The sequence below is a fragment of the Crocodylus porosus genome, unplaced genomic scaffold (assembly GCF_001723895.1).
Source record: "Crocodylus porosus isolate Cpor-Errol unplaced genomic scaffold, CroPor_comp1, whole genome shotgun sequence".
NCBI lineage: Eukaryota > Metazoa > Chordata > Crocodylia > Crocodylidae > Crocodylus > Crocodylus porosus.
This window is the reverse complement of record NW_017728939.1, coordinates 5,577,810-5,591,391: the sequence shown is the minus strand read 5'-3', so window position 1 is coordinate 5,591,391 and position 13,582 is coordinate 5,577,810. Positions and strand designations below refer to the sequence as shown.

General features: G+C 41.6%; 1 protein-coding gene across 5 annotated transcripts in view; it reads left to right on the top strand.

The window, feature by feature from the left end:
* Nucleotides 1-2,951: 2,951 nt before the first annotated feature.
* The window catches only part of LOC109318469 (zinc finger MYM-type protein 4-like), a 52,001-nt gene continuing 41,370 nt past the window's right edge, over nucleotides 2,952-13,582 (top strand). For 3 of the 5 annotated variants that reach the window (XM_019547758.1, XM_019547759.1, XM_019547756.1), the window contains exons 1-3: nucleotides 2,952-3,020; nucleotides 11,869-11,911; nucleotides 12,034-12,558. In XM_019547758.1, the coding sequence (XP_019403303.1) occupies nucleotides 12,057-12,558 (502 nt within the window). In that variant the 5' untranslated portion in view covers nucleotides 2,952-3,020; nucleotides 11,869-11,911; nucleotides 12,034-12,056. The remainder of the gene's footprint in view (nucleotides 3,021-11,868; nucleotides 11,912-12,033; nucleotides 12,559-13,582) is intronic. The other 2 variants (XM_019547760.1, XM_019547757.1) reach the window with 2 other exon arrangements.

Here is a 13,582-nt window from a genome sequence, read left to right as displayed (position 1 = left end):
TCAGTTTGTATGCTACCATTTATTTATGTAGTCAGCAATTCAAAACTTTTCTATGAAACAAATGCCAGTGGTTTGCTGAGAGCTGTGCTAACATTTCTTGTTTTTACATGTATTCCATCTCTTTACAATGCAAAACGAAGAGACAGTGCACGTAAAAATAGTTGGACGCAATTTGGGGTACTGAGCAAAGCTGTCTCTCCTAGGAACTGCTTCTTTATAGGAAGAGCGGAAATAGGAGCCAACCTGAGGAACAAGAGTGGAACTAAAGTTGTAGCTCTGCAGGAAAGAGTGTTCATGGCAGTGATAGCAAGGGAGGAGAAGACCACGCGTTTGGTCAGACCATGTGACAGAACAGGCAAAAGGAAACTGAATCAGGGAAGACAACTTGAAGAGCTAAAGTAGATGCCTTGATTACCTTTTTTCTATTAAAAAATGAAGAGTGTAGCCAAGACAGCTAAAATGTGTAAGCACTTATTTTCCAAGCCTGCAACTGTTCTGGTTTGCACTGGTCTGTTTTGAGCAGGGAGGAAATCTGCACACTTCCTACTGGTTGAAGATCTGGGCCCCGAATGCGGTCCTGCTAACATATGGACCATGTGAGAAAGTCAGAGAACCCCTGGTGTAGTTTTTCATCAACAGGAGGATGCTGCATTCATCTGTTCTTTTAATTTACGTACAACATCAAAGTGTAGGCATCTTGGGAGAGGGCAGACTAGAACCAAAACCAGAAGGAAACAAAAACAATATATCACAAGTCCGGTAATTAACTGGTACTCTCTTCATAACGTAAGTGTTGAGAAAATAATTGCTAGCATGGTTATCATGATCTCTTTGGGGAGACATTGAGCAAAGCAAGATCTGACTTCTCTTATATTCTGGTGTGTGGGTCCTCTGGTCTCAAACAGTGTACTGGTATTTGTTGTCCCAAGCATTGGCTAGCCGTATCTTGGGCGCAACTAGTCCATTTCACATTTTTTCCAATAACATGATTGAGGCATTGAGTAATCTCAACTCTCGTTGACTTAACGGGAGAGCAGAAGGTGTTCAGCATCTTACAGGGCATAATCATCTAAGTCGCAGGTGTCAAACTCATCCGGCAGTAACATGGGTCTGGTCCTCAGGCTAAATAAGCAGTGTGGAGCTGGTCCACAGACTATATGGGCCCACAGACCAGCTTTGGGCACGGGATTCTGTATGATGCTGGGTCTGGCCCAGTCTGGCATAGGGGACTGATCCAGGCACACACTGCACACAGCGTGCCAGGTCCAGTGAGAGACCCTGGAGGCAGCACCATGGGCCAAATGATAGGGCTTCACGGACTAGATCCAGCCTTTGCCTTGTATCTTCGATATCCCTTGTCTAAGTTAACTCATTCATTTGTTCACGTGAACAGATCCTTCTATGCATACACTTGCAAATGGAAAATGCAACCATTCTAATGGGTTAATAAAATCATAGAAAGATATGGTTGGAAGGAACCTCAGGAGGTCACCTAGTCCAACCCCCTGTTCAAAGCAGGACCATCCCCATCTAGATCATCCTGGCCAAAGCTTTGTCAAACTGTGTGTAATCAAAGTAAAATACTAGGGTTAAATGAACATCTAGAGAGGGGTTTAACACACAACTAATACAAAAATTAAATTTTTTTACAAGCATTTCTGAAGTCCATGCAGCTAAACTTGCAGGCTTCAGATCAGTGTACCCTCTAGTGATGGTTTTGAGATCAACGGAAAACTGCTGCAGGGCACTTCCTTCCTATAGGGGGCCCAGCAAGAGGATTCTTCCTCTGTCGCATGTTTTTGTGGTGACTTGCTTGATGGGAATAGGGATCCCTTTTGCTTCTTAGCAAGTACAGGCTAAGCATATTGAATCATTTGTTAGACACTCAATAGTGCGTGTGTACATTTAGGTGGGGGAATCGTACTTGCTTGACTACATATTAGTTGGGGGCTGTCTCCAGCTGATACTTAGTTATATTGGGTGTTCTGCCACAACATAATGTAGATTAAGGCTTTATGTGAACTACGATACTTGGGAACTGAAAAAAAATTGCAGGGAAAAAATGAGGTGGAATGGAACAAAATGCACGTAAGCTGATCACTCCTTTTGTGCTTTGCAATGTACGATTCACAATTTAGAAGGTGTGAACTATCACGTTAGCGACTCACTCTTTAAACTATTACACATTCTGACGGTTTTAATACTTAAGATGTCCAGTACTCTTGCATAAAATAAAGCTTAATATTTCTTCAGCAACAAGATCAGGAGCAATACAAAATGAAAAAATGTCTGCCCTTCCAGTTTTTTTTGACCATGTATACAGCATTAATTGGATTTGCAGATGATCTCAATAGCCACGGCCCCAATTTAATTACAGGTAGCCTAAAATCTTGATTTAAAAAAAATGCCTGAGCCCAGGCTTGTGAAGGGATGAGAGGTTTTCGTTTGCACCATGTACAGTCAGGGCCTCTGCCTCTAAAATTAATGTACTTTTGCATCTTTTCCCAAAGTAAATGTACTAATTCTGTTTTATAGTATTAGAAAATAAGTTATTTAGCCAACTGGCAAACTAAGGAGATTTTCTCCAACAAACACGTGAAGAAATGTTGAGGCCTTGTTGCAGTTACCTACTGCTAATTCCCTAGCACTAAATTTAATTTTCTTGCATTTTATCTGTTTTAAAAGAGGCTTGTATTGAACAACCTTTGAATGTAGTTGATATTTTAAAATGCAAGGGACAAAGTACTTTCAGAAATAATGCAGAAAGTACACCCACAGCAAGTGAATGGCAGAAATGAGACACCAGCTCAAGGCAGCTGAGGCTGCTAGGGGGCTCTGTAGGACTGAATTGCAGTCATCAGTGCACAACTCTGTGGCTCTCTTATTTGCAGATCTCTATGGCTCGTGTGACCTCTAGGGGTTCGCTTCCTGTTGAAGTGCTTCTTTTCCTGTAGCAGGTATTTGCAGCAGGCTGGCTCTTTGTTACCCTTTCCTCTCTTCACTATGTAGGTGCTTTGAAGGTATGAATCAATGGGTCTCTCTGTTATTCTGCAAAAGCAACCCTAGGAAGGACCCTTGATTAATGTTTGCTGTTTATGCTGCACAGGTTTCAAATCTAGGAGAGGCAGAGCAGTTGGCTGAGTGCCTAACATCTTCCAGCAAAGTCATGTGCCTGGGCTCAGGGAGCACTTCCTGACCCTTTTATACCCGAGTTCAAGAATGTTAATTAGATTTTGAACTACTTTTAAAAATCTGCCTTCTATAAAAACTTTTAATGGGTTCCAAAGTTGCAGTATATGCTGTGGCATATGGGAACAGAGAAACTACAAGAGGTAGAAAATCAAGGTATCAATAGGTGTCTTTTTCTGTGTTTTGTTTTGTTTTGGGCGGGGACAGGGTTCCAGTTGAAGTTTTCTTAGCACTGTTCTTCATGTCGGGCCTTAAAGATTATTTGGGGAAAAGAAACCAAGAAAGAGATGAAGGTGTGAACCCGATGGTTATATTTCAAAATGTGTTTGACTTGCTGTTTTTGCAAAGTGACATTTCCAGTCTCAGAGTAGCATCATTCTTGAACTGCACGAAAATGATCTATGAATTAAATGTTTGGTTTTATGGATGTTGTTATACTGCTACAGTTTTGGATACCACTGCAATGGGGAGTTCAGGGTTAATTAGTACAAATCAGTGCTAAGCTCCAGTCAGTGCCCTTCTGCCACCTGTGCCAGGCAAATAAGGGGCAGGTGGTGAGCTTCCCTGTGTTTAGTAAATAATTTTGACAAATGTCAAAATTAAATAAAATACATTTGACACAGCAGTGTTTTTGTTTAGATGGAAAAAAATGAATAAATCCAAGCTGTATTTTCATTTTAATAAATCTGACAAATGTGTTAAACCTTTTATTTTGCTAGATGTTAGTACACTGTTATCATCTTCAGAAATTCTGTTTCCAGAAACACCTGGCCAAATTTATAATGTGTATACGTGTGCAGACCACTGTTCTGGTTACAATGTGGATATGCAAAGTATTGATTAATGTAGTCTCTTTGCTGCCTGGGCAAAATCATTAATTAATTCTGATTCTTCTAAAACATCTCAATTCTAAACAATAGTGGTATTTAAATTTTGTTAGTTTTAGAATCTGTTGGTCCTAGGCATAAATTCAAGTAATGCCTATTGTATTAAGTGCATTTTTAAAAGTATCATGCTGTATATTAATAATACAATAAATAGCCTCACTTTTAGAAAGTTATTTGGCTTGCAAAATAGTATAACAATTCTGCATATTGCTTTAATGTATTAAACTTGCTTTTGGAAATACACTTGGAATTTCAGTCATCTGATGTGCTCCCTCCTTATACAGTGTCAGAGTAGGTGCATCTACATATGCCTCTTTTAAGGGAGCTTAGCCTAAAATCACCATTTTTAGGGCACATTAAGGGCATGTGTCTACACATGTGCACTCTTAATGCACCTTAAAAATGGTGATTTAAAGCTATGCTAGCCTAAATTTGATACCTGCATAAAGCAGGTATCAAATTAGGCGCAAATAGCTAAGTCACATTAGCGCATGTGTAGACACTGCGTTAATGCGCATTAGCATGTCTGCACGTGCTAATGCGACTTAGTTATTAATGCCTAAATTTAATACATCTTAATGTGCATTAGTGCATCTACATGTAAACACACGCCTGAATCATTTTAATGTGCCTAAAGCAAAGGCGCATTAAGTTTAGGCGCACATAAACACTAAGTGTGTCTACACATGTATTTACCTAGAATATGGTTAGTTGTCTGGAGGTAGCTGCTGTCAGTTATAATGAATATTCCTCATCAGAGAGTATGGGTGATAGATATGGGTCACTGATTTTCAGTGTGTAGGGTACCCCATGTTTCATGCACTCCTGATATGAACACAAATTGCTTTTTGTAGAATGTCTTCAAGCTCCTAAGCAATAGGATCTGGGCTCTAAAGTAATACGCAGTATAAATGCAGCAACTCACATGTTCATAAGCTTTACGTATATTAAGTAATTTTCATAACAGCACCATGAAGTGCTGAATCCTTATAGTACATGGGGAAACTGAGGTACAGAGTTCAAGTTAACTTTAAGGTAGTATAAGTTACTGGCTGAGCAGTTAGAGTTTGGGGATTACTGGGTACGTCTAGACAAGACGCTTACTGCGCAGTAGCATCCCCAGCACAGACCATGACACAGCACTCCTGCATGGTAGTAACGAGCTACTGCGCAATAAGTATCACCAGGCAGCTGTGCCAAGACCCTACTGCACAGTCATTTGGTACTTGGTTATGCAAGTACTAAATGACTGCACAGTAACAACAGCGCACTGAGCGTCTCATGTAGACATGCCCACTGGACTCTAGTTTCATGCTTGGATCACTAGGACACATTACCTCTGCCAGAGGCTTGGTGGAATAAACTTTAAGCAAAGTAAAGTCAGTGTCAAAAAAGAAAAAGTGGTTTAATGCGAAGTATTTTGCATGAGAAAATTAGCTGCAATTGGAGCAGTAGATCTTAAAATAGAATTACTGTGTAATATTGTACTAGGAGAGCACATCTGATCATTGCTTTAACTATAGCACAGTATTCCTTCCAACATATACAAGATTGAGGGGAAAATAGGCTACCCATAGACGCACCCAAAGAGGTCTGTGATAACTTGGCATGAGAATATTAGTAAGTAGTACTTGTTATTCATAAAGTCTTGCATTAAGACCTGACTTAACTGTCATTAGGATTCTTAAAGTAAGGCTAAAATATGACCATAAAAACCCCGGTGCTTATTTAGTCTGACTTTGCAGCTTCTTTCCAACTCTGCTTTTGGGCACTGCAGGTGAGGCAGCTTTTTATAAGAAAAAAATTTCCTCCCTCCTGTTCTTACTTGCCAATTACACTTGCTGTGAGTAATTTCAGCATCATAATGATGCATCTATTTTGGCATAATATGGTAATTTCAAATCCTGCTATTTTAATTCCGTTCTGTTGCTCAGTACAACAGCACTTTGTTTTTGGATTTTGACTTTTGCGTTTCTTGTGAGATGGTTATATCATCATTATCACAGTTTGTACTGGTTGCAAACCAGTTCTTGTGATTGATCACCTAACATGCTCTGAGCAAATTGCTCTCTGGTTATTTGTAATATTTGGATATGAAAAGAACCTCAAACTTTGAAGTCAGCCCTTTGTTCTGGTTACACACCTACAGGACTGTTTTAGTTAAAATAATCTGGAACACCTTCCCCCCACCATCCCCCAAGGATTTTGTACCACTGAGAGCAGTTGTTTGAGCGTGAACTTCCTAAGATTGCCCACAAACACCAGAAATCTTCTCCTGTTGCAGGCTACAGTAGGTAATCTGCAGACTTCTGGTTTTAAGACCTGATTAATACAAGGTGCTGAATATGCATAATCTTTATGGTTATCTTTGTAAATTGAACATACTCATTATGTCATAGGATTCTGCCTTTAGAGAGAATTAGGCAGTTTAATCTCAATTTTGGAAGATCACACATTTGCTGATCCTTTGTGGCGAAGAAAAAGATATTTCTCTATATCAATACATTCCTTTATAGCAGCCAGGGGTGGGGTCAAGGAGGGGAGAACAAACCCCCTTCTCTATAATCATGTGCAAACAAAATGGCCGACAAGGGGAAAGGGAGAATGTGGTGCTGTGCTACTTTCAATGAATCACAAGTTGAGAACATTTTATTTTATAGATACACAGGAAGAAATAGGCATCTCTTCAGGAAAGAGACTGAGTATAGCCGACTATCTACTCTGAACCTCACAAGATTTCCTGGTTTATTCCTTCAGTGTGCAGACAAAGTCCCCATTCAGATCACAGAAGTAGGAGCAGTGGTTTAGATAAGCTCTTGGAGTTGGGTTGTGTTAAGAACTAGAGCTGTCCTCCGAAATTGCAGGAATAGGGCACTGCCAGGATTTCTTTAGATGCTCAGTGAAAATTTGTTTTCTATGTGCAGCCATACTTTTTTAAACAGACAACAATCTTAGGATGCATAAAGAATGAGATGGAAAAATTACTTGTAATATTGTAATCCAGTGTTCAGTTTGGGTTACCTTGTCTCAAAAAAAAAATGACACAGAAGAAATTGCACTTAGATGTTGGACAATAGATCAAAGGCATGAAAAGATTTTCTTATGAGTAGCTATTAGGATTGTTTAGAGAGGTGTCAACTAAAAGCTAGCATTGTAAAAGTCTGGAAGGTGATATAGTATACAGAAAGTAAATTGGGGATTGAATTAATTATAGTGGGCCCATTCTAAACAGTCTTTAATGCAAGTATTTTAAGTCAGTTGAGGAAAAAGACCTTCCTTGTTTTATGTTGATGCCTAAAGCTCCAATTAACACCCATTGTGCAGGGTGCTGTACAAGTATTTATTATCCACAATCCATACTGAGTGAAGCATTTCTTTTAGTGTCTTTGTAGACCTTGACTCACAAAGTGTACAAAGTAAAGGAAGTACATTTTAACTGCCATTTATTTCCAAAAGACTTCAGTGACCAAAACATGGAAGTGTTTTCCAGTTTCGGCATTCTTCATGTGGCATTCATTATTATCTGTATGCCCTGTCAGGTCAGCCACAAAATAGCATGGCATTTTGAGGTCCATAAAGAACTCATCCTTCACATTTGGCACATATCTGTGGCTGCTTCTTTATCTCAAATACTTTTATGATTCTGTGTACAGTAATGCTGGTTAAATTCTGTGGAGGGTGAGTAGTCATGGAGTGGAAGTAGCTGGATTCTGACACTTCAGCCTTCACGAACTATAGGACTTCCATGTATTATTGGCTGATAAAGGGTCTGGGACCAGGAGAGGCCTGGACAAACATGAAAGGTGACTAACAAGGATTGTGATGCAATGTAGAAACACCAGAGCCTGGCAGCTCTGCCACAATGCTGTCCAGGACCACTTGGTGAAGGCCATCCCTGCCGCAGCGGGGGAGAGCTCCATGAACTGCACCATCCTAGGCTGGAGAGCCAGATGCGCCCCAACATCGCCATCACAAATGAGGAGGCCAAGAAGATCATGATCATGGATGTCACCATCCCCTTTTGAGAACTGGCACCGAGCTTTCACCATCACCTGGGCTTGCAAGTGGGAGAAATATGCCCCACTGGCCCACATACTGAGGGGCCGTGTCCATGACATGATAGTTGATGCGCTCATCATGAGAACGCTCAGAGCCTGGGACCCCAGCAATGAAAGTGCCCTGCATGCCTGCAGTATCTCCTGCCTCTACGCCAAGCTGATGTGCCACCTCATGGTGTCCAGCATCATCCGTTGGTCCTGTGACATCTACCTCGAGCACATCACCGTCCATCGCCAGTATACCAACCCCACCAGACCGACTGCTACCGGACCCAGAAGTCCCATCAGGTGCAGAAGGGAACTGCCTGAATCCCCCTCTGCACCTGATGGTCTCCGAAAGGAATCTTCAACGATGGACCACTCCATTCCACCCGAAGAGGACCCCTGCGATAAGACTCTATAAGACCTGAGAAACTTTTTCAACCTACCCCCTCCACAATTAGACCATTGTATGGTCTCATGTGTATCTATCCTCTTTCTCTCTGTGTCACGACCCCTTCCCTCCCTTTCCCCATCCCTCAGTTGGCTAACTTTTGTATTTTCTGTAACCTAGTTGCATTCCCCTCCTCACCCCCATCCCTTTTACGTTAGTGCTTCACTTGAGCACTCTTTATTTCCCTTCTGGCTTTGTCATCTTTTTGGTTCATGACTCATAACATTTACTAATAAAATTTAATGTTCTCCCAGAATTGCCTCTCAAAGAGCCCAAGAAGCACCTCAAAAGTTAATATAACTCAAAAAAATGTGAGAGATACCTCTTCTCTCCCACTGGAAACCTAAAATGTCCCGCCAGTAAGGTCTCTCTGGTGCATTCATTATTTTCCTGAAGAACAAACCAACCTCCCAACATTGTAAAAGCCCAAAAGCTTGAAGAGCTGAAGAAGCGTAGTCTGTCTTTGTTCTCTCTTAACTTATACAAGAAAGAAGATATGATGTCCTGTCATCGGTCAGATGAGATATAAAATAATATGATATCACCTTGTCCTAGGAATAATCTGGGAGGGTTAACCATCCTGCAGCAATCATGCAGAAGCCCCATCTTGTGATGCAGTGGTCCCCAATCTTTGATAGCTCAGACTCTACCTACAGGACTGAGCAAGTAACATGAGGAAGGCAGCAACCTGCTTTGCCTTCCTGTCCAACCTGTGTTTTTTATTTTCAGTCTTTTCTGGCTGTGAGCTGTCACAGAATTTTGTGGGTAATGTCTCGGTGTACCGTGGTTGGGAGCAGCAGTGATATGTAAACAGGCTTGGAAGTTCAATGAAAATATAAGATTTATTGCTTTCAATAAACTTCTGCAACTTTTCTTAATGTGGCGTAATAGTTGAAGAGCAGCTATGACCTTGCAGGAAAGCAGTGTCAAACTAGAGACATGGCAAAGGACAAATATTTAGAATGCCTTTAAAATAGCAAATGGGGCTTAAAAAGTATTATCGGCTGCTGACAGACATGTAAACCCGCTCCATCCCCCCACGTCACAAGAAGCAAAGCATTAGTTTGACCCAGCTCCACAGCGTCTCCATATATCATGTGCTTCAGCGGGGCTTTTTAGGGCTTTTCTCTAAAGCTGATTCAATCAGCCATTGGATAAAGCACCAAAAAAGCCCTGCCGAAGCGCCTGATCTATAGAGTCATTGGGTGAGCCAGGTCAAACTAACATGAGATCTCTTCTGGACATTCACTGGGTTCGGCACGGGGTGAACCAAGTTTAAAGTAAAGCACTTTTTTTGGAGTTTTTTTTACGTCTGTAAGCAGCCATCTTTTTCACTGAAAAGAAAGGTGATGTTAGCAGAAGAAATAATTCTGTGGGGTGTTCTAGTTCAGGGGTGGGCAACCCCCAACATGTTTGCCAGAGTGTGGCATGTGAAGGCATTTTGCTCACGGCAGTTGGCAGGGAAGGGGCTTGGGATTGCGACAATGAGGATTGGGCCCCTCGCAGCCCCCCAGTCCACCCAGAGGCATGTGTGCTTCTGCTGCCAGCAACAAGCTGGCCTGGGGCTCCACAGACCTCAGTGCAGAAATTTGCAGCCTCCCAGCTGCCTGCCCCAGCCAGCCTGGGCTCTAAGTGGGCCCCTGCCGCCTGCAATGGAGCCTGGGTTGCTTGCAGCGGGTGGCAGGAAGGCTGCAAGCTGCTGCGCTGAGGTCTGCCGAGTCCCAGCCTGGCTTGTTGCTGGCAGTGGGTGCATGAGCGCAGACAGCACGACAGAAGCCAGGGCTGTACTACCAACAAGCATGGGACCCCTCACGGCTCCCCTGCCATCCATCCCTAGCACGCCAACATCTTACAAGTCGAGGTTGGGGTGTTTTTGGCACTCTGTCCAAAAATGTTGCCAACCCCTGTTCTAGTTGTTGGCACATTTGCTTTGAAAGTTTCTAAGGATGCTATCAGTTTTAACATCTATCAGGAAATGCTTAATGAAAACACATCTGGGAGAAAAAGAAGCATTGTCCCTTTCTCAGCTTTAGTGACATTGAGAGGCTTATAATTCTTTGAAACTAGAAATTAGTTTGTATTTCAGCCATACAGAAAAGGAAGGATCCTCTAGGCAGAATAACTAAAGTAGTTTTTGTAACTAGGCAGCCAATAAGATCAGTGGCAGTTCTGTGTGCTGATACTTCCCTATTCATATTGTGCCTGTCACTATGGTATTTCAATATGAAAAGAAAACTAATTTGGACCAGATTAGAATCCCCCATCTTTATTTGTTTAGAAATTCTTTCATGTGGAAATGGAAGTTTTGACCTTTTGTAACGTGAAGAGAGACCATATTAATTCTAAATCTCCATTGTATGCTTTTTCTATACCCTACAAAACGAGTAAATAAGTGGAATTTTTTTTGTAACTTTGAATGTAGCCATGTTGCAGTTCATATTAATTGTAACTCACAAAATAAGGATCAATGAGGTGTTCAATAAGGACAAGTACAAAGTCCTGTACTTAGGGTGGAACAATCCCATGCTTCAGTACAGGCTGGGGGCTGGCTAGCTGGGCCGCAGCTTTGCAATAAACCGAATATGAGCCAGCAGTGTGCCCTTGTTGCCAAGAAGGCTAGCAGCATACTGGGCTGCATTGGTAGGAGCGTTGTCAGCAGGTCAAGGGAAGTGATTCTTTCCCTCTGTTCGGCACTGGTGAGGCCACATCTGGAGTACTGTGTCCATTTTAGGGCCCCACTATGGAAAGGATGTGGACCGATTGGAGAGTCCAGCGGAGAGCAACAAAAATGGCTAGGGGCACATGACTTATGAAGAGAGGCTGAGGGAACTAGGCTAATTTAGTCTGAAGAAGAGAAGACTGAGAGAGCATTTAATAGCAGTCTTCAGCTACCTGATGAGTGGTTCCCAAGAGCATGGAGCTGGACCGTTCTCAGTGGTGGCAAATGACAAAACAAGGAGCAACATTTACAGAAAGGGGGTTTAGGTTGGATATTAGGAAAAACTTTCTCACTAGGAGGGTGGCGAAGCACTGGAACAGGTTACCTAAAGAGGTGGTGGAATCTCCATCCTCAAGTTCTTTAAGACCCGGCTAGGCAAAGCCTTGGTTAAAATAATCTAGCTGGGGGTGGTGCTGCTTTGAGTAGGGGGTTAAACTCGATGGCCTCCTGAGGTCCCTTCCAACCCTAATTTTCTATGATTCTGAATTCAGCATTGAGGAGGGGAGTGCTAATTTGTTGTAGTGTACATTATTTTGATCATATGGGATGTATTGTAATGATTGTAATGTTTGTTTCTTACAGTTCGAAGACAAATCTGATGCAGTTTTTGACCTTACAGAGAAATGTAAGCACTCCTTTAATTTAAATATACTTAAGAATGAGCTGAAGTTTAGTATTGGATGAATATTGCTTGTTAAACCCAAACCTGGTATTTTTGAAAATCCCAGTCTTTTTACCTCTTTCTAGGTGGTGATATCTTGGATGCAGAGATGTCTGAGGACACGGATCACAACCTAGCACCTGCCCTTGATGGCATATCCTATGGAATGCAGAATCGAGCAGGATCGGCAAACTCACTGCTGGATGAGGATGATTATTTTCTGAACTCTGGGGATCTTGCCGGGATTCCAGTTGTTGGGAGTGACAATGAGGACGATCCGAATTTCTCTCCAAAGGACGGTCTCCCTTCTGTGATTCACGCTGAAGATAGCTTGGGAGAGGGGAAAAGAGTTACAGAACATGAGTTGGACAGTGAAAAAGAAATTCAAATACAAAATGCAATCCAAAAGGACCTCGCTTCACCATTTGACCAAGGCCCTATTTTTAAGTCAATTCGGAAAGATTTTAGCATAACAAGAGATAATGGCAAGGAGACTTTTTCAACAAAGGAGAAAAACAGAGAAGGACCTTTTCAAGAACGGGAAAAACGTTTGGAAAAAATCCCTAAGGAGATGGATTCCAGATTGAAAAGCAGTTTCCATGATAAAACAGGTAACAGTTGGACCCACAGAAATAGCTATATAGGGTAACGGGAAAAAGAGAAATAGCTATAGCTCAGCATTAACACAAGTTATTAAATGCATTTTCTTTATGAGCATAACATGTCCAGCTGAATGCAGGGAAAACATTTTACAAGGCCCAAAATCTAACCGTTTTTTTTTTTTTAAAGCTAAAATTTTTAGAGAGGCCTAAGGGTATTTGATGTCTTACCTCCTTAAGTTCCTTTTGAAAACCACAACCTAAACCCCAGTTTGGTTGCTTCCCCCAAAAGGAAGTGAGTGTCATTTTAGACTTTCTTAATGTGATGTTCGAACAAGTTTTCTTTAGTCTGTGATTGAATAACTCTTTATACATCTACCTCCTCCTTGAGATTTGTTTTTAAAACACAAAGAGGATGAAGTTTAAATCAGTAAGTCTTCAGTGCGGTCAAGATTCTGCAAAACGCCTTTTTGAAAGTGTTTTATAGTTTGATCTATGCTTTATATTTAACAAAAAAAATACAACTATGTTGCAGAGATATTAAATGTGCAGTTTACTATAAAAAGAAAAACAAGTTTTTTGTAAGTAATGAATTGATTGATGCCTTTCACAGTTGATATGTGCATTTCGTAGTGGTATTGAAACTCATTGGTGCCTCCCAGAAGTGATGCAGGCAGCAGCTTAAAGACCCACTTGCTAGGACCAAAGAAACAGGAATTTGCTTCATGTAGCCCCTTTCCCCAGCCAGCATGGAAAAGCCAAGGTGTTGCCTTTGAATCTGTTCCCTAGCTAAGGAATCCTGAAAGATACCTGGTCCATTCACCTATTTCAAACTTGCCAGGCTCTAGAAGCCACAGCACAACATAGGATGCCATGCCAAACTCGATAAAAACTGGGCAACCTGAATTGAATATACAGTTTAACTCGGGAAATAGGAGAGGTAACTGTAGGGCTGGTCCAGGAATAAATTGTTCCTGACTATTGCTTATTGACGTTCTGCAAGGCGTAAAGCTCTCGTGTACCATTATGTATGCTT